At 39.4% G+C, this 24,535-nt stretch overlaps 1 protein-coding gene across 4 annotated transcripts in view; it reads left to right on the top strand.

Annotated features, from left to right (window-relative positions):
- The window catches only part of edar (ectodysplasin A receptor), a 34,513-nt gene extending 10,396 nt beyond the window's left edge, over nucleotides 1-24,117 (top strand). Inside the window, exons 2-12 of one of the 4 annotated variants that reach the window (XM_005723252.1) lie at nucleotides 1,562-1,633; nucleotides 4,378-4,497; nucleotides 7,957-8,138; nucleotides 10,341-10,426; nucleotides 13,731-13,808; nucleotides 13,930-14,055; nucleotides 14,155-14,229; nucleotides 16,795-16,867; nucleotides 20,381-20,708; nucleotides 20,813-20,876; nucleotides 21,278-24,117. In XM_005723252.1, the coding sequence (XP_005723309.1) occupies nucleotides 1,586-1,633; nucleotides 4,378-4,497; nucleotides 7,957-8,138; nucleotides 10,341-10,426; nucleotides 13,731-13,808; nucleotides 13,930-14,055; nucleotides 14,155-14,229; nucleotides 16,795-16,867; nucleotides 20,381-20,708; nucleotides 20,813-20,876; nucleotides 21,278-21,663 (1,566 nt within the window). In that variant the 5' untranslated portion in view covers nucleotides 1,562-1,585 and the 3' untranslated portion in view covers nucleotides 21,664-24,117. The remainder of the gene's footprint in view (nucleotides 1-1,561; nucleotides 1,634-4,377; nucleotides 4,498-7,956; nucleotides 8,139-10,340; nucleotides 10,427-13,730; nucleotides 13,809-13,929; nucleotides 14,056-14,154; nucleotides 14,230-16,794; nucleotides 16,868-20,380; nucleotides 20,709-20,812; nucleotides 20,877-21,277) is intronic. The other 3 variants (XM_005723253.1, XM_005723254.1, XM_005723255.1) reach the window with 3 other exon arrangements.
- The last annotated feature ends 418 nt before the right edge of the window (nucleotides 24,118-24,535 follow it).

The following is a 24,535-nucleotide window of genomic DNA, read 5'->3' as shown; positions in this document are numbered from 1 at the left end:
AATGATGTGTCATCCAGTATTTAGTATGTGTCATGGCCCGTTATAAACAGGCAGAAAAATGACTGTATCTATTATCTGATGCCTGTTATCCAGCAGGATAACACACCATGTCACAAAGCTGAAATCATCTCAGTCTGACAACGAGTTCACTGTACTCAAATTTGTGACAAAACGTCAGCAGCTAAGTGATGCTATTAAGTCAGTATGGACCAAAATCTCTGGGGAATGTTTCCAGCACCTTGTTGAATCTATGCCATGACGGACTAGCGAGGTAGAAATAATAATAATAATAATAATTAGAACGGATCCCAGCCAGCTGAGTTACTTGGAGACATATGTATTTAGTTCCCCGTTGACAGTGATAAACGAATGACTTAATAATAATTTAGTAATTTAATGTTACAAGCAAAATATATCAGTGAATGGTATTTAAACATAGACACAGACAGCCACACACACACACAGAGAAATGCTGTATACTCAGTGCAGGACAAACATACAGTGACTAAAATCAGAGACACTTTCTTGGAAACGCTTGCATTTCCAAGAAATAAACAAGCAATCAAACAATACCACACAGCAGATTAATTTCTGGCACATTAAGGGGGAATACACACATGTTTTATGAAGTGCTGCTATCAACAACCTTATATCCAAACACAGCTGTCATTTCACAAAAACCAAACTAAACAAGCTTTCTCTTCGTCCGGGATTTTATAGCTTTCCCGACCTTTGCAAACTCTTCGTTTTCGCGTTAGCTTGTCATTAAACCGTTTAGCAGCGAGGTAAAGAATATTTTAGCGTGTTTGCAGAAACAATCACAAAATGTAAAATTGCTGTTTACCTAATGTCAACTTAATGATCGCAGTAGCTGTGGAAGTATGATTTGAAAATGGATCCTAGGCATTTTATTTTAAGTGTTTTCCTTCTCCTTTAACCTGTGCTTAGCAGAACTATAAACTGAATTAGAAACATCAAATTGATTTATTACCTACTGATCGACTACATTACTCTGGGGATTTACACCCTACTGCAAGCCAACTTTTTCCACCCTGGTTCCATACCAGGTTAGCATTAAATATTAGTGGCACTATTAAGTGGCAGCCATCAGTGTGAAACTAAGCTTGAAATATGTTTTTACTCGCGTTTCAGCTGAGGTTGAGGTTTGGAGAAAACTTCTAACCTAACGTGACAGAGACATAACAAAGAAATAGGCGTATAATTAAATGTTGTTAAGTGATATCACCAACCTTTATTGAAGCAGAGGTTAGCCAACGGTGATGTGTGCTTGTAGTTATGAGTCAGAAGAATGCCATGGGCTGTTCTGTTGCTATTACTTGCTCTTGGTGTGACGTGCTATCAGCATGAGAGTGAAGTCATTTGGGCCACACCGACACTTACACACACACAGACACACAATATCCCCACTGACAGCACTGCTGTCGGCAGGATGCTGAGATTCATAACAATGCTGTTTTATGATTGAAGTTTTGTGCAGGAGTCTGAATGCTGGAATGTTTGCATGAATATAATTCGAATTAACAACCTGTCTTTCTCTCAGCTCTCCCAGGTAGAACACACAAAAATGTCAGAAAGGAGGGAGAAGAAGTCGATCTTTCTGTCCTCGTTATTAGTAAGTTTTCCTCTCCTGCCTCATATCCGCTTATTTTACCTTATATTTGATAAAATCTTCTCCCTTACATATCTTCATACATCACTTACTCCCCCTCTCCACCCCTTATCTTTGGCTGTTTGCATTCCTCTGCTCTTCTCTTTACTTTTTTCTTCTTTTCTTCTAAAATCATAAAGCAGTAGCTTTAATTTAACTTCGTCATCTTGTTTTTGATGCTGACCCCTCAGAAACCCATATTGGTCCAGCAGTATGGCTCGCAGCCATAATAAACTCCACATTTGGCACAGGAAAAAAACAGACTTTGTGGTTTTATGTGCCAGCAGCTTGCATAACTCTTCAGCACTTGTACCAATTAGTGAACCTTGGAGTTTTTATAGAACAGATATCTTTATAATCTGTCTTACAATCTGGAGATTCTCAGCTTGTTTTGATGTTGAAACCTACTGGCAGTCTTCTGACACACACCCTCATCTTAACCTCTTTCCCAGAATGACAGACAGTATACTTCTCGGCTACTGTCATACAACATAGCACCCTTTTGATGATTATAGAAGTGATGGATACTAGCACTATATTATTTGCAGTCCCCTTAGTTTCTGCTAAATTTTAATTCTATAGGCTGAGATAATTATTACACGTTAAAGAATGCGTCATCTTGCTTTAAATGCTTTTTAAATACATCAGTTGCATTGAAAAAAATTGAAAGCCGATGTGCTTTAAACATGCATACACTTGCAAGGCCAGCAGGGGGCGACTCATCTGTTCGTCTGTGAAGGTTCTCAGTCATCCAGGTCATCGCAGTCAAAGGAGCTTGCAAAGAAAAGCTTTTCTTTGCGCACTGCAGTTGGACAATCTGTGCTGTTAGTAAAGGGAAGTAAATAGAACAGCTTACTAATGACAATAAACGAGCACTCTACTTATCCCACATTTAAAGCTCATCTTAAAGAAGCTGATGGGAAACCAGGTCTGTGACCATTTGAAACGAATTTCTCTCTGATGAGGTATTAATATCTGTTTTTGCTGAATCTCTTTTTTTATGCGACTTTCCCTGGGAAACCAGATGTAAAACAGCAGTTTTGATCAAATCTGGCATCTTTAAATCTTTAAATATTTTTGGTATCTTGATGTCGATTAGCATGTGTTGTAACTGTTAAATGAATAAAGACACAAAGAAAGACAATATCTAAATGTCTCTTGCAGAAAGTGATTGCTCTCAGTGACTCCACACTAGTTCTTAAACGAAGGATTTCAGTTTCAAACTAAACATTTTAAATCCACCAGTTTTAATTTACTCATCACTGGAAGCACTACTTAACCTGTGAACTATTGCAAGCTAATCTGGAGGATCTGGTTTGACTCACCAAATATCTGGTATGAGATAATATATGCAGTCAAATACTGAATATCTAGACACATAAACACACTCGTAGTGTAGATGTATATTTATTTAAATGGTGCCTTATCTCTGCTGACATGAGATGGTTATTAGGGAGAATACAGTGAGTGGGAGATGTTATTAAACAATAGAGAGAAGATGGAGAAACTTAGTCATGCACAGTCATGCACTCATTTACTTTCACTCCATCATTTTCTGGACTGCAAATGATTTTTAAAAGTCAGTTTGTTTGTTTGGAAAAGGACAAAGTGTGCTGGTAAAGCTATAAATACCAGCTGCTACTTATTACAGTGAGCCACAGTGACACGGCACAAAGACACATAGGCTACACCGTCACATGTTATACTGACTTGCGTTCATTTCCAAATCTTAACCAATACCACAACTTTTCTTCATGCAACCCTAACCTACACCTGAAAGGTCTAAACCAGGTCTTCACCTCACACTTCAGCGATTGAGGTTAATGAATTACTGTGCAGATATATTTATGTCTAAACAAGATGAGTAACACAACCACAAACAAATACACACACATTCAATTGATGGGATCATGCAAACTCTTGTTTGACATGAGGACAGCTAACGATGGTCTCCATCTGAGCTATTGCAGACAAAGAAGTCAACATGTTTGTTTTATTTGCTGCTTGTTTATTTCCAGTTAAAGTGAAGATGCTGATTCATGGATGTTTAACTTTATTTATAGACTCTATAAATAAAATGAAAGATGGATGTAGGCCCTATATATATCATCAGCCATTTCTTTGTGGCGAAACTGGAGTATCTGCTTTTCCAGAACTTAAACTATGATAATAAGAATTAAAAAATGATGTTTAAGGCAAATACCAATATTAGGTGATTTAAATATCTGATAGTCCAAAATATTGGATGATTAAGTAAATAAACAACTACAACAGTGTAGCTGTTTGTTTACTGATCTGTTTTTGCTTGAATAAGCTGGTTGTTGTATTTCCAAACACAACTGTTAGTATTGGGAAACTTGCAGAGTGCCCTCTGGTGGACAAACTATGCAATGTCAACACTTGTAACATAGTTGAAGAGTGTTTCTCCTGATTATGATTTATTGGAAATTACAAATTCCACTACTGATAGATCAGCAAATAAGTAATATTAGCCGTGTGATAAATCTGTTAGATTAGGCGTTGATCTGGATCTATTAAGCAGCAGTGCCTTTAATCTTTTTCCCGGTAGCAAACATGTCTTGCACAGGGAGTCTGTCAGCAGTAGTATGTATCTGTCATTTCTGTTTTCACAAGTTATTATATGTTGTTTTGTCTTTATTTCGTCTGATCTCGACTCCACTTTTCTGACTCTCTTTCTCTTCCTCCAGGTGTGTTGTGTGTTTGCTAGTGCAGAATATAACATCTGTGGACAGAATGAGTTCTTCAACCAGACCAGTAACAGCTGCCAGGCCTGCCCTCAGTGCCAGCCAGGACATGAGCCATATATGGTGAGAATGCATGCATGCACTCATACATAAAAAATGTTAATTTAACTCGTAAAATTTTTTCACTATCTGAGTACATTTTGAAATCAACTGTTGGAATCAACTGACAGCACGAGTGAAGGAAATGCAGTAGCGAATCATCATCAAACTAAGACCGTCAAAAACTGAAGAAAAAACGGACTTTTTGAATGTAGGTGTCAGTTTTGCTTAGACCACCCACAATCCATGCATTCCAACACATACGCATATATACAAATACACAGCACGCACACATAGCTGCACGGTGAAGGGTGCCTTAATTTAAATGAACAATTTCTTTATGGTTTATTGCTATCATTGACTTCAACGTGAAGGCATGCATTACAGTGAATGGCTTGCAGTAGTCACATAGTGATTTAGCCCTCGTCAGTCAGTCTGCCAACAGCCAAAGCAAACAAAGTGCAGGTAAATGCTTCAGTGGGCACCTAGGGGTGCCACACCCGCTTGAGAGAGACAGCTGCACTCAAGGGTGAACAGAATGAATTATAAGCTGTTTTCACACATGCTCTACATCTTTAAACTTTTCTCAGTATTACTGGTGGAGCTGCTTATGGGAACGCAAGTGTCCTACTTAGTCAAAGCAGAACAGTGTATGGTCTTTATCCTGCCAGGTAGATAGCACAAAGACATTGTGAGGCACCCGTTTCCAAACAGAGCTGGCAAATATCCAGAATTCCCAATAAGTCATACGTTTGGCCTCTTGCATGCTTTGCTCAGGTAGCACCCTTGACTTCAAGCAGTAGTGAGACCAACTACATTATTGTGTGGTAAAAAAGCAATGATATTTTTTCAACATTTGTAGAATTCTTGTGCATAAACAGGAAATCTATATGCTGCATTTATTTAATATTTTGAGCAGACCCTTTATTAGAATTTACTTTTATATAAATATATTTGTGCGTATACATGTGTCTGTTCAGTAGAAGCTGGATTCTCTGGGCTCATTAACCTGCATGAATAATGCTTAAATCATTTGATCAAAACATAGAAAGAAAAATCCAACTTCTCCAACTACTTATCTAAAGTCGATGTCCTTTAAAGCAGCTGTGGGTCATCTATTGATTGGAATGTCGGTCATGTGATCTATGGCTCCTCTAGTCGGCAAGCGGAAGTATCCCTGGGCAAGACACTGAGCCCTAAGTTGCCCCCGGTGTTTGAATGTATAAATGTTAAGTTAAAAGCTCTTAGACAAAAAAAAACCACTTGTGTAGGTGTGTGTGTGTGTGTGAATGTGGCTTGTAGGAAAGCCTTTTGAGTGCTCAAATAAAGGAGAAAAGTGCTGTATAAGTGCAATTTAAATCTAAATTTGCATAGTAGTAAGAGTTATAAATTATATTGATATAGATACGGATTTTACAAAACAGAATGAATTTTAGAAGAACCTTTTTATCAAAAACAGAAAACATGGCACACTGTTTTGTCTCATATTTTATGCTGCTGAAAATAAAATAAATGACATAAACCCGACTAAAAAAATGAATATAAAATGTTAAAACACCCTCTAGGTATTGTTAATTAAGACTAACAGTTCAAACTGTCTTGCTTTATAAGGGCTGCGTGGATGCAACGGTGAATTTGACTGACAATGTCCTCAGGATCTGATTTGTATCGGCGCACTGAATTATGTGGCGTCACTGTTTTTCCAGCTGAATGCGACTCACCTCAAATTAGGCATGATGTTATGAACGGACAAACCACCCAATACTGCAGGTTCCCTCGGCACTCTGACTGCTCAGTGGCAGTTTTTAACCACAGCAGCCTATTAAAATTGACAAAAAAAAACGCTCGGCACTCTAGACTCAGCGCTGGATGGGCAAAATTAGCAGCAGCTGGATGGATGTTGTAGTGCATTCTGTATTTAAAGAGCTTAAAAAACAAGATAACAGAAAAAGCATGAACCAAGAAACGATCAAATACTACAAGTATTTTAATGATCCCCAAAGGCAGACAAAAAAACCCACAATTACACATTTGCATGGAAGTGATCACAGTGCACTAAACCCTTTGTTTCTATCTTAGTTCTCTCCTCTGGTGCTTTCCTCATTCCTGCTTTGTGTTTCCACATGTTAACAGAAACTTCTATAAAGCAGCTGGTGAAATCAAATGATCTTTCTCCTCTTTCTCCACCTGATGGGAAGCTCAGTCTGATAATCAAAGAGTATTGCAGCCATTTGAATGTAAACCTCGAGTAGTTTCATCAGTGACATGAAAGCCCTCTTTGCACTCTGATCCTTTAGGTGCCACAGTCTGGAACAGTCTGTCACTTGTTCTTCTGTTTCCCTGACATGTTTCATGTACATGTGTGTCTTAATCACAGTATAACCAGAAAGTTCTTGCTCAAAACAGAGACTCCAAAAAGTACATGCCTGCACACACTCGCACAGACTCTATGCAAGACTCCACACAGTGCAGAGAGATATTGAAGACCTATTTCAGTGCACATCTTGTATGCAGATTTCCAGGCTAGTTAACAGCCCACCCTTACATTTCTGATTTTGGTGGAAGGGTTGGTGGGGGGAGGAAAGATTGAGGAAGTGAAGAAGTACAGAAGTTTTACATCAGATTGCATCTTGTATTGTGTATTGTGATTATGGTCCCTTGTAACCCCGGCGTTTGATGAATGATATGCACTGCAAGTCTGAGGTAATCGCCTTTATTTCTCTTCACGGTCAAGTATTATAATACAAGCATAACTATCTGAGTTTCACTCACCTCCATAACTCCTATAATAAGCAAGATTCAAAAAGGCATCAATTTGCTTTTCAAAGGAACGAGTTCTTAATCATTCTGGAGAAGATTTGAGTCACTGTAATCTTGAGTATAAATGATCCAACGAGAGCTTTAACTCAAAGCGACAAGATCCTGCCGATAACCCAGCACGGTTTTATATCAAACAATCACACCGAGACTCACGGACGTCAAAAAAAGAAGGGAGAGAATATTAGATTTCTGTAAGAGTCAGCCTGCTGTAGCCTAAAGCTAAGAGGCATAGGCTTTTTTTTAATAGACAGATGAAAGTGGGAGGGAAATGAAAGATGAAAGGAGCGAAAAAGAGAAAGAGGTTGATGTGTTTTTACATGTGTGTGTTTGCGTGTGGCCTGTTTGGCCTCCTAACTGAGAGGAATTACCATGTGGAGATGGGAGGAGATGGATGCTTGAAAACATACCAGTCATCTTAAACAACACCAGTCATTGAAAAGCATGCGCAGCGAAAAATCTGATTTTCCTCTTGTCTTTTGAAAAAGTAATGTCAGATTGTCTCAGAACAGAGAAACACATCACTGTTTTATAATGTGTGTGTCCACGTCACAGTTGGAATGTCAGTGATCTGTAAATTGTATTCATTTGTTTTTTTGATTTAATAATTGATCATAAAACTGATAACGTCTCTTTATAAAAAATGTCTTTGTGTGTGCTTCGCAGACCTGCGGTCATGGTGTGAAGGATGAAGGCTTTACCTGCGTGCTGTGCCCAAAGGGAAAATACTCCGGAGGGAAATATGAGATCTGCAAACGTCACACAGACTGTCATGCGCTTTACAGTGCCACTGTTCACATACCAGGAACTCCCGAACGCGACGCAGAGTGTGGACCCTGTTTACCTGGGTAAAGCACACTAACAAGCAGAGGCAACAGCCATTTAACACAATGCAGGACACCTTTTAAATGATCACACAAAGAATCATTGAACTATTAAAATATACTCAGTGTTTTTCATTGGCTTCAGTTACTTAATCAATGTTAAATGGTAAATAAGACAAATGCATGCGATGAATTTCCATGTCATTATGGTCAGCTTCACCCATCTGTTATTCACTTTGCATTATAATAATAAGGTAGTGTGTCAATAAAAAAATAGCCTTTGTAGCCTTTTAAATACGCAAATGACATGTGAACTGTCACTTTTTTCCTGGTGCGTCTTCTTACATGTCCTTGTAAATACGTGTCCCATAAGAAAAACAGGTGCTTAAGCCTTAAAACATCTGGCTCAATGTTATATTTAAAAATGACTCGAACATTTGTTTGCCTCCAGTTTTAGCTGCTTAGTTTCTAAGTTCTTTTTACCTTTTCCTGATGCATTCCTGCATTTCTTGGCACACTACTGCCACCTATAGAACACTGACTGGTGTAAAACCAATGACATCACTCGAACAAATCGCCCTTTGCATGCAGACACAAGAAGAAGAAAGAATGGATCCAGGTGCTTTGTAGGACTAATTGTGATCAGAACTCCATAAAGTACATTTAAAAGCAGCCTGACATACAAAAGACATAAAAGAGTAGTCACGTGCAGTCTGAAAAAGAAAAGTACAGATCTTATGAAAATAAAATAAGCATGTGACTTTTTTAAAGAGACTTTTTTTTTTGCTTTGTTTTGTTTTTTTCTTAACAAGGTACTTAATCTGATCAAGGCAGATACAACAGACGTGGTTATTTTAGTTGGCAAGATCAACATTTCCCAGATGACTCATTCAGTCTAATTGTATACATCGCAGCCGTATACTGCTGTCTCCTGATAAATTTACAGAGATGGATAACTTTGCTATGGATGCCGGTTAATTCTGCCAAAGAAGGATATTTATGACAACTCATCTTTAGGCAAACAGACACGGCTGATTACGTCCAGAATGGATGTTCTACTCAAGCGTCGATTTACTGTACAGCATGCATTTTTAATATGATTCGCACTCGGATGCATTATTTAGCATGTGAATAGGCTGCCGTGCTCCATTCGGTTTCATACATCCTCTCGCTTTGTATGAATACACACTAAATCTTGCACTTTTCAATTTGCACATGGCAGTTGTCTTTGCAACCCCATGCCACATAAATATTAAGTCAATAAGGGACTTTTAAATGTTGCCAGACCTTCCTCTCCTCCCTCTTCCTTATTTGCCCTTTGCATCATCAATCATGTTGTGTCGCCGCCGATAAATTGCTTGAGTTTATTTATTTATTTTTTTTTCTATTCAATCATATTTCATTGGAAACATTTTTTTGGTTACATGTGGGCAATATAGCAATATATTATATAGTAGGTAGGAAATTCATGATTAGGGGATTTTTTAAGAAACATCCCACACTATCACAGGGAGTCTAATGTTGAATCATCTCATCCTGTCATCGCCTGGATGATGATCTGCTGTCTTCTAATTTTCAAATTTAATTTGAAAAGCACCAAATCCCAACAAGACCTGCTAAAAAATTTATAATTTGTGGTGTTTTTCCAGTATAGTAATTATTATTCTGTTAATAAATAAATCAATTCTTTATTGACTGTCATGTATTGAAAAAAAACTGCTCATCATAAGTGAATAAGATGCCATTTTTTTATTCTCATGAACTGTTGGACTGAGTTTGCTGTTACAGTTATATTTAAAGTCCATTACAAACATCGAATCAGATGTCTCCTTATGTGTCTGCACAGCGAAGACCTCATATATGTGTTCTATATTAAACCATTACTTAATTATCTGCAATCATGTGTATTTATTCAGATATTTCACTTGTGCCCTGAAGCACAAATGATACACTACCTTCCTCTCTTCTTTCCCCCCACAGACGCTTCATAACTTCATAAATCTGTACCAAGCCACGCTTCGTGCCCTCAAGGCATCAATTATGTACATATCCTCACAGATTCAAACTTTTAACCTTCGCTGCTTCCACATACTTTTGAATCGTGTTGAACTTATAAGTGTCTTGAAACCCGGTTGTGTCTGAAAGTCTTGCGTTTCATACATTATGTGATTTCTCTATTTAGTTTTTCTCTTGCTGCCTTTGCTAAAGACACTTTGTGTTTTCCAGGTATTACAGGTTGGGGAACAGGTCAGAAAAGCCCTATTGGATGGTTTGCCATTCCTGCCAAAACGCACCACGCAACACCAAAGAATGTAAGTTTAGCTACTTTTTTCTTAATTTTTGCTCCATTTGTTTTCACGCATTTTTTTTTAAATGTTATCTCCCAACTCTAAATTTTTTCTATCCATGCATACAACAACTACAAAAGCTACCAAACATTAAAGTTTTTTTTTCCTAAATGAAAGGAAGTACAATATGACAGTGGAAAAGCAGATGTCTGCCGTAAGCCTGTGCTCCATTTAAGGAAACAATTAAAGGTCAGAGGTTGTGTTGAGTTCTGCCAGACTCTCTGATGGATACAAGGAAGTTGTACGCCCACTCCCCCCCCGGATCAGTGCTTCTTTGGCTCCACAGGGCTGTTTGGCTGCTTATCAATAACATCGTTGCCTCACTGGTTATTCTGCTTACCTGACACTATATGCTATATATGTTTGTGTGTGAGCGTGTGTGTGTGCAAACTGTTGCTGCAATCACAAACGTTTCTTGAGACTTGCAACACGGCGCATAAATCTTGAGCAGTCACATCTTCTTGTTTGTTTGACCGTCCTGAATTGGAGGCATAGTTGCTGTGTAGTGGATGTGTGATGTGTTGTGATATGCAAGCAGATTAATTGCTTTTTCATTGTACAATTGTCACAGAGTCTCTTGTGGGTTGTTTTCCTTTTTGCAAACTTTCAACAGTGCTAGTGTGTTTCTAATGATGAGCAGTGCTGAAGACGTTTGCAGTTCTGCTTTGCCCCCCCGTGTGTTCATCCAGATGTGACAGATCAGAACATCAGCAGGATCTGAACTGCGTTTGTGACCCTGGCTGGTACATCCTGCTAAGCAAACGATATTCATTGTCCCATCATTGCTCAAAATCCCCTTTGAGTCGGAAACTATTTTATTGTGTCATATTTAATGAGCGTGTTTTGAAAGATTGAAACCCCAAAAAGCAGCCTGGGCCTGCAGAGAAGAGGGTGTGAAGTGTGTGTGTGTGTATGTTGTGTTTGTTTCTGTGTGTAAGGATAAGCACTTGATTTTCAACAGCAACCTAATTGTCTCTCCCAGGCATGGAAATGAGTGATTGAGTGATGTTGTAAAGCAATGCAAATAAGATAAGATAAAGTAATGTGAATACTACAAAGAAATGGCAAATATAGCAAGTATTAAATCTCATTTAAAACCCTTTTCATTTAAACATTTTGCATTTCTCCTCATTTTGAAGACTGGAAAATACCTTTCGTTAGATAGAGGGATTGATAAACTCCTGTAGCTCAGCTTTTTATAGTATGGATGACTGTAAAAGGGTTACCAACTGCGTATTTCCTAAACCTTCCTACTTGTTATGCTTCAGCCAAGGTGGATCTAAGTTTTGATGTTGTGGCTTCTCTTTCAGCAATATTATGCAAAAAAATACCGGCTCGGCTTTATTAAACTCAGAGAAGCTGAAGCATGGCCAAAGGAAGAACCCATTAAATGTTGGTGCCGATCCAGATCATTCTTTTATATTTCAAGACAAGGCACTGGCCTCCAAATGCCCTTCTACTTTAAAGATTTTAACCATAACTCTAAGATATGTTTGGGATACCAAATCAGTTTAAAAAGCAAATAAATCAAGTCTTTAACAAACCTGACATGGATGTAAATCATGCAGTGTGGCTTCCTGGAGTTAGGTTGGTTAGACTGGATGAATTTTTCCCTACATTTTAAATCATGCACAATTTAATTACATCCCTTTGAATGAGGTCTTCAAAAATAATGTGCCCCCAACAGTAAATACGAAAGCTGGGAGTTCTCTTTGCTTAAGGTGAAGGCAGGCTGACACTTGCCATGTAATCTGTAAATTACCCTGGTTCCTGCCTCGCTCTGTGTGTGCGATAATTAAAACTTTGGCGGGTATGAGAAAAAAAAAAAAGAAAAAAAAAAGATGATTAGCATGTTTGTGCTTGCGCTGATGCTACCCTTTGGCAGGCTGCTGATGAGTCTGTAGACGTTGCTCAATTTCTTCGGTCACCTTTTGATTTCTGTGTGCCGTTTCTCAAGTGAGCATAAATGCACTAAAAATAAAAAGATGGCATTTCCAGTATCAACAGGGATCATAATGTTAATCTTTTTTGCCAACTCTGCTGTAAGAGGTGTCACCTCACACACTGCTGGGTAATTCTGCTTTTCTTAGTTTGTTGGGACCTAAGCAGTCAGATCGCCCAGCGAAATTATCAGTTTTTCAGCCTGGGTTCAGACTCCGAGACATGATTAAGAGATTAAACCACAAGACGCTAAAGAGAATTCCAGATCAGGCTCATATCCTTATCCAGAGAGTCTAAACAGATACCTCACGTTAATAACTTCAACCACAGGACACTGCAATCTGCGTGTGTGCATGTGTCTGTGTTTGTGTATGTGTGTGTTGATATGAGGCTCTGAGACCATGGGAAGTGGCAAGCCAAATGCCAACAAGGTTTATAGTATATCAGCTCGGTGAAAGGAAAGACTGATTAAAAGAGTTGATTTATGAGCTGCCATGAGTTTACGGCTCCATTAGGAAAGAGGAAAAGCAGCTGATGAATAATCCAGAAAGAGTCACAGTGAGAGGAGGCGAAAAGAGCAGGACAGATAGGAAACAGAGGGAAATCTGGACAGACAGTTACTGCTTTGTGTCCACCCTGCCCAATGTAACAGTTTGTTTACTACAGCGGGAGAAGGTCTGAAAGAAATAAAGTTTTACTGCTCCTAGCGCAGATGATTTTCTTTTGTGAAATGTTAGAGTTTGCAGAATGATCCAGTGCATTGCTTTTGAGGTCAATAAAATGCAAGGCCAAAGCTAACATGCTGCCAGTAGTGAATGATGGGATGCAAACTTTGCCAATAACCAATGTCCATACCATGAAGCATCTGGGGTACCTCCCTTTTTGGAGAAATCTGAAACATTTACTCATTTATGGGGATGCAGGCCTCACCAGTCACCATTTCTTTGCTTGATCCTCAATATTTAAATAGGAAGTTTAAATATTAAATTATTAATTAAGTTATTTAAACTTGAAGACAGACATTAGGTAGCAAAAGCCACCCACAAATGGTGAAAGGATTCTAATACACCTAAAGTCTAAAGTGCCTTTAGGTGACTAATGTGATTTGTTGTTTTTATCTAAATAAAAATGAATTGAATTTGTTTAGTTTTCACTGAATACTTGAAGTAATGTGATTTCCGGGTCACGTGTGTTGAAATGCGTGGCGATGGACGTGAACTCCAAATTATCCATAAACGAGAATGTGTGTGTTATAGCCGCAGTTAACGAAGTAGACTGAATTACGACACTCAGCCTGTCTCTGTGTGTGTTTGTGTTTGTTTCCCAGGCATGCAAACCAACAAACCGAAAGAAAAAACAATATTTCACAGTGGTAGCACAACTGTGTTCCCTTCTGTAATTAAAGGTATACACAAATACACACAAACGCAAATATCATCCTCTGTCTCATCAATCATCCATTCTTTCTCTTTCTCTCTCTCGTTTCTCACAACCCATAACTTTACATCATTGCCTCCATCTTTCAGATTCCCACGGACAGGGTCACCTGGCAACAGCTCTCATTATCGCCATGTCGACCATTTTCATCATGGCCATCGCCATTGTTCTCATCATCATGTTTTACATCCTGAAGGCCAAACCGAATGGCCAGGGTGAGACGAATAAACAAACACGCGCGCAAAATCTCACCTGAAAAGTAGATGTTTGCGTTTTTTGTGATATTTATAATGAGCGCGTGTGTTTTTTGGCAGCGTGCTGCTCCGGACAGGTTGTGAAAGCAGTGGAGGCTCAGACCAACAAACAGGAAGACAAGAAAGACGTCCCTGGTGAGACAGGCTGCGCACACTCTACAATTAATGACACGAACACTGTTATTATTGTTTGAGATGTTTTTTTTTCCACTCTCATAATTGGTAGTAAAAAACAATTAATTTGTTTACATGTGTGCTAGTATCCCGCTTATGACCCTTATAATGGTTTTGATTATACATTGCGATGTTTATGGGAAATATGAGTAATATACTTGCATAAACAATTGTAACATTTTCCACATTTTTGGCCATGTGTAAAGATGCAGACACACTTTTGACCCCATCTTGCGTATCCTCTCTCGCTCTCTCTTTCTTTCTTTGTTTTAATTGGATAATGGCTTGGATTGAAAACAAGTCAAACAAGTTGACATTTTAAGGCAGAAAAATACAAATACAATACATGTGTTCAATACATGTTTTTAATAACTAGGATACTAGGAAGCCAGTGAGGAACTCTTCACTTCAAGCATATGTGCCACAAATTTGGCTTTCAACTCTAAGGCCACATAAAGTTGGTGCTTTTTTCCCCCCTTTTCTTTTTGTTCTTAAAACCAACGTCAGCTGTGCTTAAGAAGAAAAGTAGCTGCAGTTACCGGCATCATTCAGAGTACTTAGTTAGATGCAATTATAAGCTAATATATCACAAGATATTTCTTCCACAATCTATTACAAGAGGATAGTTCCCTGTCCTGAAGGGTAGAAACAAAATAACTACGAGCATACATTTACTTTGGGACATTAGGGGTTGTTTATGCGCCGACCATCTGTTTTTCTTCTCTAACTTTCTCATTGTTTTCATATCTGTAAAAGTAAACAGGCCGACAGTCACTAACTGATCATTACCATGTTTCCATAAACTCCCCTCACATGTTGCACATTTTCAAAAGCTTAGCCCACAAAATATATACTCGATAAAGTTAAATCAAACTTAAAAAGCGCGCTTCAAATAGCACAAAGACACACGAATGTACATGATTAGAGAAACAAGAGCAACTCTAATTAGCATTTTTTCCACTCTTAGCTTTAAAGACTGTAAGATGACTCAAAAAATAGTTGCGATGACACGAATCCGCTCAGCAGTCAGCGGAAGTATGAATAGAAACCACGCGGCAGCACTAAATCCTGCAGAAAAAAACCCTTACAACCCTTAATTCAGGTAAATGAGTGACTGGCTTTGTCAAACCAAACACCGAATGTTATCTTTGGACAAGGTGTCCACACATGTATTACCCAAAGCTTTATTGAAGCGCTCTGGGCTCAGCTGATAATGATTTTTCTTTTTGATTGAAGTTAGACATTGCAGTCTGTTCTGCAACCATTACATACTGAAGAAGAAAAAAAAGTGTTTCCTTGTATTTGAAGAGCGCTTGGAGCAGCTTCCACATGTGAATTATAGGACACGTGTTAAAATCTGTCCTGCAACCAGTGCAGTGCTGACCATGTGTCATCAAACAAACTGTATCATCTCATCAGATCTAATAGAATCCTGTATAAATGTTAATACTCTGCTGTATTTATGTGCACACATACAATTTGGAGCGTTATGTATTCAAATGCAGCTGTGTGCTTTTACACTTTATGTGTGTGTGTGTGTGTGTGTAGGCTGATAGACGTGCAGCGTGATGAATACATCATGGTGGAATGCAAAAGCTTCTAGAGACGAAGCCATACGTTGCTTTAGGCGCCGTTTTTCATGACAATGATGCTCTGTTCGATTTCAATCCCAGACTGGCTGACTAACCACTTACATGTGGTGTAAATGAGAACACACACACACTCACACAGTTACTGTATCACTGGCCACAGACACATTAAAACTTAAGACGTGATAGGTTAAAAAAGAAAAAAAAAGTGGTTAGAGAGTCATTAAAGCTAAATGTCTTCATTGTTAGTTAATTTTGGGTTATCGTAATTGGCTGGGTCAGTGCGAGTCTGTGAATGCACTCTGGATGACTGGTGTGTGTATTTGGGAGACAAGCCCATTGCTTGGAGCTCTACCGGTGCTATCTGCCACTCATGTAGACACTGACTTAATAAGGCTCCAAGATGAAAGACACAGGCGCTTTATTTCACACACACCCTTACACACAAACACACACACACACACACAGGGCTTTTTCCACTTTGGTATTCACTCATTATGCTGTCTATCCCTATCAGTGTCCATGATGTAAGTGTAATTTAATATAATATCCGCTGTAATCATTTTTATGTATTACTCCAAGTGCAGTTCCGTTTTAAGGAAAAAAAGCTTTTAGCCTCAGGAACCCATGTTCATATTTATATTCTAATTGATGCCAATGTGGATTAAAAATTGCTCGTTTGATGCAGTCAAAAAAAGCTGACAAAAGTGGATTGGTGCGCTTTTCTTTTTAGTTTGGGGCTTGTCGATCACTTGTGTGTTCGTAACGAATTTTTGTCGATGATATTTTTGGGTTTGTTTGGTGAATAATGTGTCTCGACACCATGTACTGTAGCACACTTGATGTCTTATGGTCACTGAGGTTTTCTGTGTGTCTCTTGGTTTTCTTATTCTGAAAACACCAGTAATCCTGTGCGCTCTCTCTTTTGTTGTCGCAGACAATGTGGTGATATTCTCAGAGAAAGACGAGTTCGACAAACTGAAAGCTCCTCCTCAGAAGACTGTGAAAAGGTGAGAGAAGAATCTGACTCACTGGCCTACTTCAGCCTGAGTGCACAAATAGGTTCAGACAAAATGAAAAGCTTCTCTGTGATTGCTGGTAAAAAAAAATCCAGGCAGCTTGTTATGAGCTCAGCTACACTGGGTCTGCAAAAGATGAAGGGTTCCACACACACGTGCATGATTTTAGGGATTTAGATCAAGGCGATAAACAAAAGACTTTATTTTATCCAGTGAGATCTTTATAACCAAGGCTATAATAGAAAATCTCCTACAGTACAATCAATCAATCACATGGCAGCAACTAAATGGATTTAGGGATTTAGACATGGTCAAGACAAGCTGTTGATGTTCAAACTGAGCATCAGAACGGGGAAGAAAGGTCATTTAAGTGACTTTGAAGGTGGCGTGGCTGTTGATGCTAGATGGATTAGTGTGAGTAGTTCAGAAATTGCTCATCTACTTGGATTTTCCTACACAAGCATCTCTAGATTTTTGCAGAGAATGGTCTGAAAAAGAAAAATATTCAGTGAGTGGCATCTCTCTGGCTGAAAATGAGGTTTTGATGCCAGAGAGGAAAATCGCCTGACTGCTTCGAGCTGACAGGAAGGCAACGGTAACTCAAATAACTACTTGTTAAAACCAAAGTATGCAGAAGATCATCTGTGAATCCACATGTCAAGTCTTGAAGCAGAGGAATTACAGCAGCAGAAGTACCATGGTGTACCTATATCCTGATGGCCGCTAGAAGCGCGGTAACATATCACAAATAGTCTCAAACTTGTGTTAAACATGACAATGAGTTCACTGCACTCAGATCATCTCTAAAGTCACCAGATCTCAATCCAATAGAGCATCCTTGGGATGTGGTCGAACACGAGATTCATATCACGGACTGAAAAAAGCTGAAAATTTGCAGCAGCTGCATGCTGGCCTGTCAAGATGGGCCGAAGTCTCTGAATGTTTCAAACAGCTTGTTGAATCTATGCAAAGTATTAAAGCGGTTCTGAAGGCAGAAGAGGGTCCAATCTGGTACTAGCAACATGAAACTAAGAAAGTTGGCAGCGATAGTATTTTAAATACATTATTAATTACAATAATGATTAGACAAATGAGTTTAAATGGATCTGCTGAATGTTTATTGACTTTTTTTACTGTATGAAATCTCTATAAAACAGCAAAAAGGGTCTTGTAATTTTATTATACTGAGGTTATAGAAGCCAAACATATCCAGTGGACATAAGCAGAAAAATTATCACATTTAGGAAAATAGGTTCAAAAAAGGAATAATAAGGTATGAAAGAATAACTGCCAACCCATTTACTCCTAAATTGTAAATGAACAAACTTGTGTGTGGTCTGCAAACCAAAATACTTTTATCTTCCAAGCGTAACACTATCCATAGATGAAATGTGCAAATGTTGGTGACTTCAGGATAACTGTGCTAAATGTATCGCTAATAATGTATATGTCCACTCACTGTTAGGCACACCCACTGTGACTTTCTTAACCACACGAAGTAGAATTACTTTTTTACTTTCATAAATTTTTACTTTATGGCAAATGCAGATTCATTAGATTTCACATGTGTACCCAATGAAGAGGCGACACTCTCTGAATGTGCGTTATATGTTTGTGTATACTAATGTGTGCGTTTGCATTTGTATTTGGTGCCGTAGACTCAACAAAGAGAATCTTTAATCAGTATTCCGGAACGTGCCCATAATTAAGCGACCACAAAACAAGTCACTGCAGTTTTGTCCTGTATATACATACACATATGTGTAGTGTTCAAAACACATTCATTTTGGGTTTTTCTTTGTCTTTTTTTAAAATTTAGTAGAAAGCCATTATGTGGCTTTGGAGAAGGCAAAGGAGGTGGGTTTGGAGGGGGATGTGAGGGCTACAGATGAGCCCTGAAGTCTGGCAAATACTGAGAGACAAACAGAGAGGGTAGTTGTCAAGCGGGATAGGGGTATTTATTCCAGGCCTCATCTTAAACCACCACCAGGTAAAAGCATGTCCTGGCAGACAACAAAAGAACGACAGTTTTCTTACCTTCCTCTTTCACCTACATCTTGTTCCGCATGTGAGGACAGTGCTGCTGGTGGCTAATGTGCATAAAGCATACAGTACTGCACGCAAAGTTACAATGAAGCACTGTGTTCAGATGTTACAGTGCTCGTAGTCAGCACGCTTAGATTGATAATACTGAGACGGGTGTAAATTAGAGAATAAAAGAGCCACACATATGCACACACACACTCCACAGCATAAATAGTGTGGTACAGCAGCATGCCAGAGGATGTGCTAACTCACTGCATTAGCTGCCAGAGTGGGTGTAAGATGTCTGGGAAACAATGCCATGTTGTGTGTGTGTGTGTGTTTAGAAGATGAGTCCAGGACATCGAAACAATGGCATTCTGTAAGCATCTCTGTCAAAAAAAGCGCTTTTGCGAGAAAATCCAGAGCAGAGAGAGAAAGAGGGAGAGGAGCGGTATTAAAATGATATTACATAGTATCATATTTTAAAATGCCCTGCTTATTTCAGTCAATCACAGGAACTGCTTAGAAACATCAGCAACAAAACAGCATTCTTCTCTGATTCCTGCTACGTTTGCAAAGACAAAAGTCATTCTTTGGGTGTTAGTTGTCACCATTTGCATGTTAATGTAATAGTGTTACAGCAGGCAGGGCAGAATTGCTCTGACTGCAACAAAAGAGTGGCTTTTTATGCGTGAAAAGCAGTGTTCAAGTGTAAACGTGCAGTCGCCAGTTTATTTGGCATACCCAGCTACAGCTAGGGCAGCTCAGTACATTTACCTTATCTTATTTATTATGTCATTAAATAAAAAGAACAGCAGCTTGCTATAGAGCAATTCGGCGGGATGAGGCAGAGTAGGTGAAATTAAGTTGAATAAATGTTCTTTTTTTTTTTTTAGGAAAAATTAAAAACAAATAGCTTATTTTACATTTATTAAATAAAAATGTTTTATGATTACTGATCGCTAAAAACACTGCATGGTGGTGAGGCAGTGAACTTTCCTTCACCTCTGAAGTAAGGCATGCCAGAAAAAGTCATAGAGACTAGAAATTGAGAAATAGAACTGCCCGCAGGTAAATAAATCCACCAATCACTGTCTCTGAAGTTCACAGAAATAACTAATCCTCACCAGGAACTAGTGAGGTGGGTTAACCCTTTAAACTTTGTACACCTTAAGCAAACTGCATTTGTGTTTATTATTAAGGCATTGAGGTGTTGGTGGACACCTCTGTAGCTTAGAGGTGCCTGCTTCTAATCCACTGAGGACTGCTGACTGTGGTCTTGCGACTGCATACCATATACTCACATTTTGTGTGTGTGAATGGGTGGATGACTGGATATGTAAAGCGCTTTGGGGTCCTTAGGGACTAGTAAGGCGCTATATAAATACAGGCCATTTACCATTTACCATTTTAAATACCTGCAAATATGAGTATCATCGACCTATGTATGCATACTTACGTATGTGTTTATATTTGCAGTGAAAATGATGCATCTTCAGAAAATGAGCAGCTGTTGAGCCGCAGCATCGACAGCGACGAGGAGGCGGGAACAGAAAAGCAGGGCTCGGCAGAGACCACTAACCTCGACCCTAACCTGTGCCTGGTCAACCTAGGCAACAAACCCGACCTCTGCCTGCTCTCCCTGGGGCTCTTGGACCGTGGCCGCGTATGCAATGGCACCCCAGGCATTGCAGCCAGTCAGACTAACATCCCGAGTCCCAACCACATGAACAATGTCAACCGCATCGCAAGCAGCAACCACATCAGCAGTGTGAATGGGATCAACAACAACAATAAAACCCCAGGGGTAGGAAGACGAGGCCTTTATAGTGGAGAAAAAAAATCTGATTATGAACAGATTCTCAGTTAAGTATCATCTTGGGATAACGTTTTTTTTTTTCAAATTCACAGATGCTACAGAGTCGGAGGAAAAAGATTCTAGATCTGTATGCCAGAGCCTGCAATGCGACTGAGGGTAAATCTGTCACTTAGAGGAAAATGTCCTCTGTAACAAGTTTTATCATCAACAACATGTGGGATGGTTTCACAGTTTTCTGGTGACAACCTGTGACCCTCGAACTCTACTCCATAAAATAAAGCTAAATAACAAAAAAATAATTCAATATTAATTTATATATATGAGTTTTTTGTGCCATACTTTCTGTATTTTTTTTTGCAATTTATGGCTTAAAAATTAATTGTGCAATTTATCAGATATTTGAGAGGAAATAAATATCACACTGATTATGTAAAAGTCATAAAAAAAACTCATAAAAACCGATATGATAAAATAGGTTTTAAGGGGTTAATGGCATCTACAGGTCCACTGAACCTTTGAATGAAAGTTTTGAAACAAGCTTATTTGTCTCTACCCAGGCCTCAGCCCCACAGAGCTTCCCTTCGACTGCCTGGAGAAGGCCAGCCGCATGCTGAGCTCCTCCTACAGCAGCGACGCCGCCGTGGTGAAGACTTGGAGGCACCTGGCTGAGAGTTTTGGACTGAAGCGCGACGAGATCGGCGGCATGAGCGATGGCTTGCAGCTCTTTGAGAGAGTTAGCACGGCGGGCTACAGCATCCCCGACCTACTTACTCGCCTGGTGCAGATCGAAAGGCTGGATGCCGTGGAGTCGCTCTGTGCAGATGTGCTGGGCAGTAGCGAGGGGGCAGCAGTGGCTGGACGGCAGGGAATTGGCAGTTTTCACAGCCAGTTAGTGTGTCCTTCTCCCTGCCCATCTCCATCCCATCGCTGCGCCAGTGTTTAAATAAGAAGTGAAGCAGAAACATAAGAGACTTAGAGACTTGATTGCCTTACAGTACACATGTATGTACGGACATTTACTGCTCTGACAAGGAGGAAAGCACATTTAAATACACACGTTACCCCATTAGATGAAGAATGTCGATGGACTTTAGTGTCCACAATCCTTTTTTTCTTTTATGTATAAAAGCTAATAGTTTGAAAAACACTTTCTCTCTTTCAAAGTGTTTGAAAGAGAGAGCAAAATCAAAGGCCTCAGATTCACATTAACCTCAAGTTTGCCATTTCAAAAAATTTCTCTTTTGCAAGAATATAAGAATCAGAATTAGCTCCCATTTTGATAGATTCTTGACTTTCATAAATGCAACACTTTAGTAAAAAATCATGTGGAAAGCCTGTGCGCTGGATGCACAGTTCTTTTTTTTCCTAAACATTTTTTTTAAGAAATCACCAGGAAAAGATGAAATGGCATGCTAATGGAAAGTCACTGGAAAGTGGCAGACTGAGGATGCCTTCCTACTGGCTCACTCACTTAAGTTTCTCACCAAAGCCTTGCCGCAGTGACATAACCAGACGTTTGTATCCATATACCGAAAGCGATCTGGTGTGACCGCAGCATGAGCGAACATTCATAACTCAGTCATGTCTTAAAACAGGAAAAACGGCTGATTAGAGCAGTCATTGTGTCTGAGTGGAAAACATCCTTCAGCTCAGCTCGGCTTACATTTGGTAAACCTGCTTGCGAACTCTGGCCGTTTGTGGACGCCCCGGCGTCTCTCCCTAAACCGTGGAGTCACCAGCAAACACACAACAGTGTGCTAGAGTGGATTGTGATATTTTTATTCTGGAGGATCAGTTTTGGGTTGACTTTGCACTCTTGTTTACTTTAAAACACCGACCGGATTTATTCATTGATTAACATATGTGTGGTAAATGTGGAAACACTGATCACAAGCAGATGTTGTGTATGGAAAAGTTCAACCAAGCACCTCACAAAAAAAAAAGAAAACCCCCAAAACACATGGACTCGTTTTAGGTGGTGTGTTCAGTGTTTCAGCTTTAATCCCATACACTGAATGAACACTACTCCGCTGCCTGTACTCCATCTAAGCACGTGCGTCCGCAGTCCACCGCCTGCAAGTTTAACACACATCTCTCACACACTCCTTACTTCACGTACTTCCTTAGCAATGACCCATTCTTTGACCCCCCTCCACCTCAATAATTCGCCCTCTTCCATCTTATACCCCAATACTGTGGTCTAGTGCTGCCGCCAGCCCTAATTATTTGGCGTGTGGCTCCCCATGCCCCTAATAGGCTGAAGTGTTGCGGTTTACAGAGCGGGTGTAAAGTGCCTGTGATTTCCAGCACCTAATTAAGCATTTAGGGCCACTTAACCACTGAAAGCCCAGTGGAAAAGCTATAAAATCACTGCATTAAAAAGAGCAGTGCCAGGCCAGAGGAATGACTAAATGCCTCCGGGGTTGCTGCGCTGTCAACGGTGAGACGGTGCAGTCGGTTGCGGTGGAGGTAGCACTACAGTTGTGTCCTATAACGTCTGGTCTTATTCAGCTCTTGTGGTTAGCTCAGTCATGCTCACACACAGGATTATAGCTCGCCTCTCCCCGATGGGACCAATATAGCAAACAAGATCAGCATGCAGTTGTGTGAGTTCTGGAAAGCAGCTGAAGCCACTTAGGTGCTGTACGTACAGTAAATAAACTGTGGGTCTGTTAAGCATCTGATTGAACCTTTTTAAAGACCTGCATTTTAATGATCCCCTGAAGTCCATTATAAGTGATGTTAACAGTTAACATGCTGTAGGTTGACTCTGCTGCTTCCTGCAGAATTTAAGCTTCCAAACTTAACCACGCAGTACCGAAACTGGCTTTGATCTCATTTCTCGGGAATGGAGCGGATCTTTATCTGATACCTGATGTTGTCTGGGTAATCTGCCATGACTGATAAGCACAGACTTTTTTCTTTCCTAAAGCTCGTTGTTCCCATTTTACATGCCAACCTGGAGCTGGACTCCATTATTTTAAATTTATTTACATTTATGCTTATCAAGTATGACTCCAGCATCTGCTTGTTCTTGATTTAAAGCTTACAATTAAATGTACTGCTTTATTAGAGCTTGACTGTCATCATCAAATCCACTTCAGTTCACAAATATTCTTTTTAAATTGTAATATGCTGTTGATAGATTTTTAAAAAGAAAAAAAAATAGTGAGTCAGTGGACTGAAGTGCAGCCTGTTTTAAGACAAATTTTGTATGACATGTAATATGCTGACATAATAACAAGCAGAAGCCAAACATGAATTACTTACCTCAGTAGCACATGCAGTATAGTAGAGCATGTAAAAACACACAAACTCTTTTACAGAACCAAAGTGTCGCTGTATATATAACTTATTATTGTACATAAACTATATCTTATTAAAGATGTATGGCTGAAATGGCATGGTATTTTAATCTGTTTGTGTATTTATTGGTTTGTCCTTATGCAGCGTTCAGAAATCAGGAGAATGAAACCAGATTTGAAGGTAGATGGTTATTTATAACCGAGCTATAGGGCGCAGTATACTTGTGATCACAGTATATGTTGGATGAATGTGTATTTTGTGCTTTTGCCTGGTATGTTGGACCCTTCATAGACTAGCAGCCTGTCCAGGGGTGTAAAACCACATCTTGTCCTGTGGCAGCTTAGAGACTCTCTTCAGTATAAAACGAGAGAAATCATCACAGAGATCGTCTGTTTTTTCCCCTTAGGATGACATTACCCCAATCTGCAGGGCACAAGGTGGCACTGAGCAGCTGGATGGGAGCTGAAAATTATCCATTCATCCGTTCTCCTTTGCTTATCCTTAAATTA

The sequence above is a fragment of the Pundamilia nyererei genome, unplaced genomic scaffold (assembly GCF_000239375.1).
Source record: "Pundamilia nyererei isolate P.nyererei 1_Seehausen unplaced genomic scaffold, PunNye1.0 scaffold00009, whole genome shotgun sequence".
Taxonomy (NCBI): Eukaryota; Metazoa; Chordata; class Actinopteri; order Cichliformes; family Cichlidae; genus Pundamilia; species Pundamilia nyererei.
This window is presented reverse-complemented; position numbering and strand designations above follow the sequence as displayed.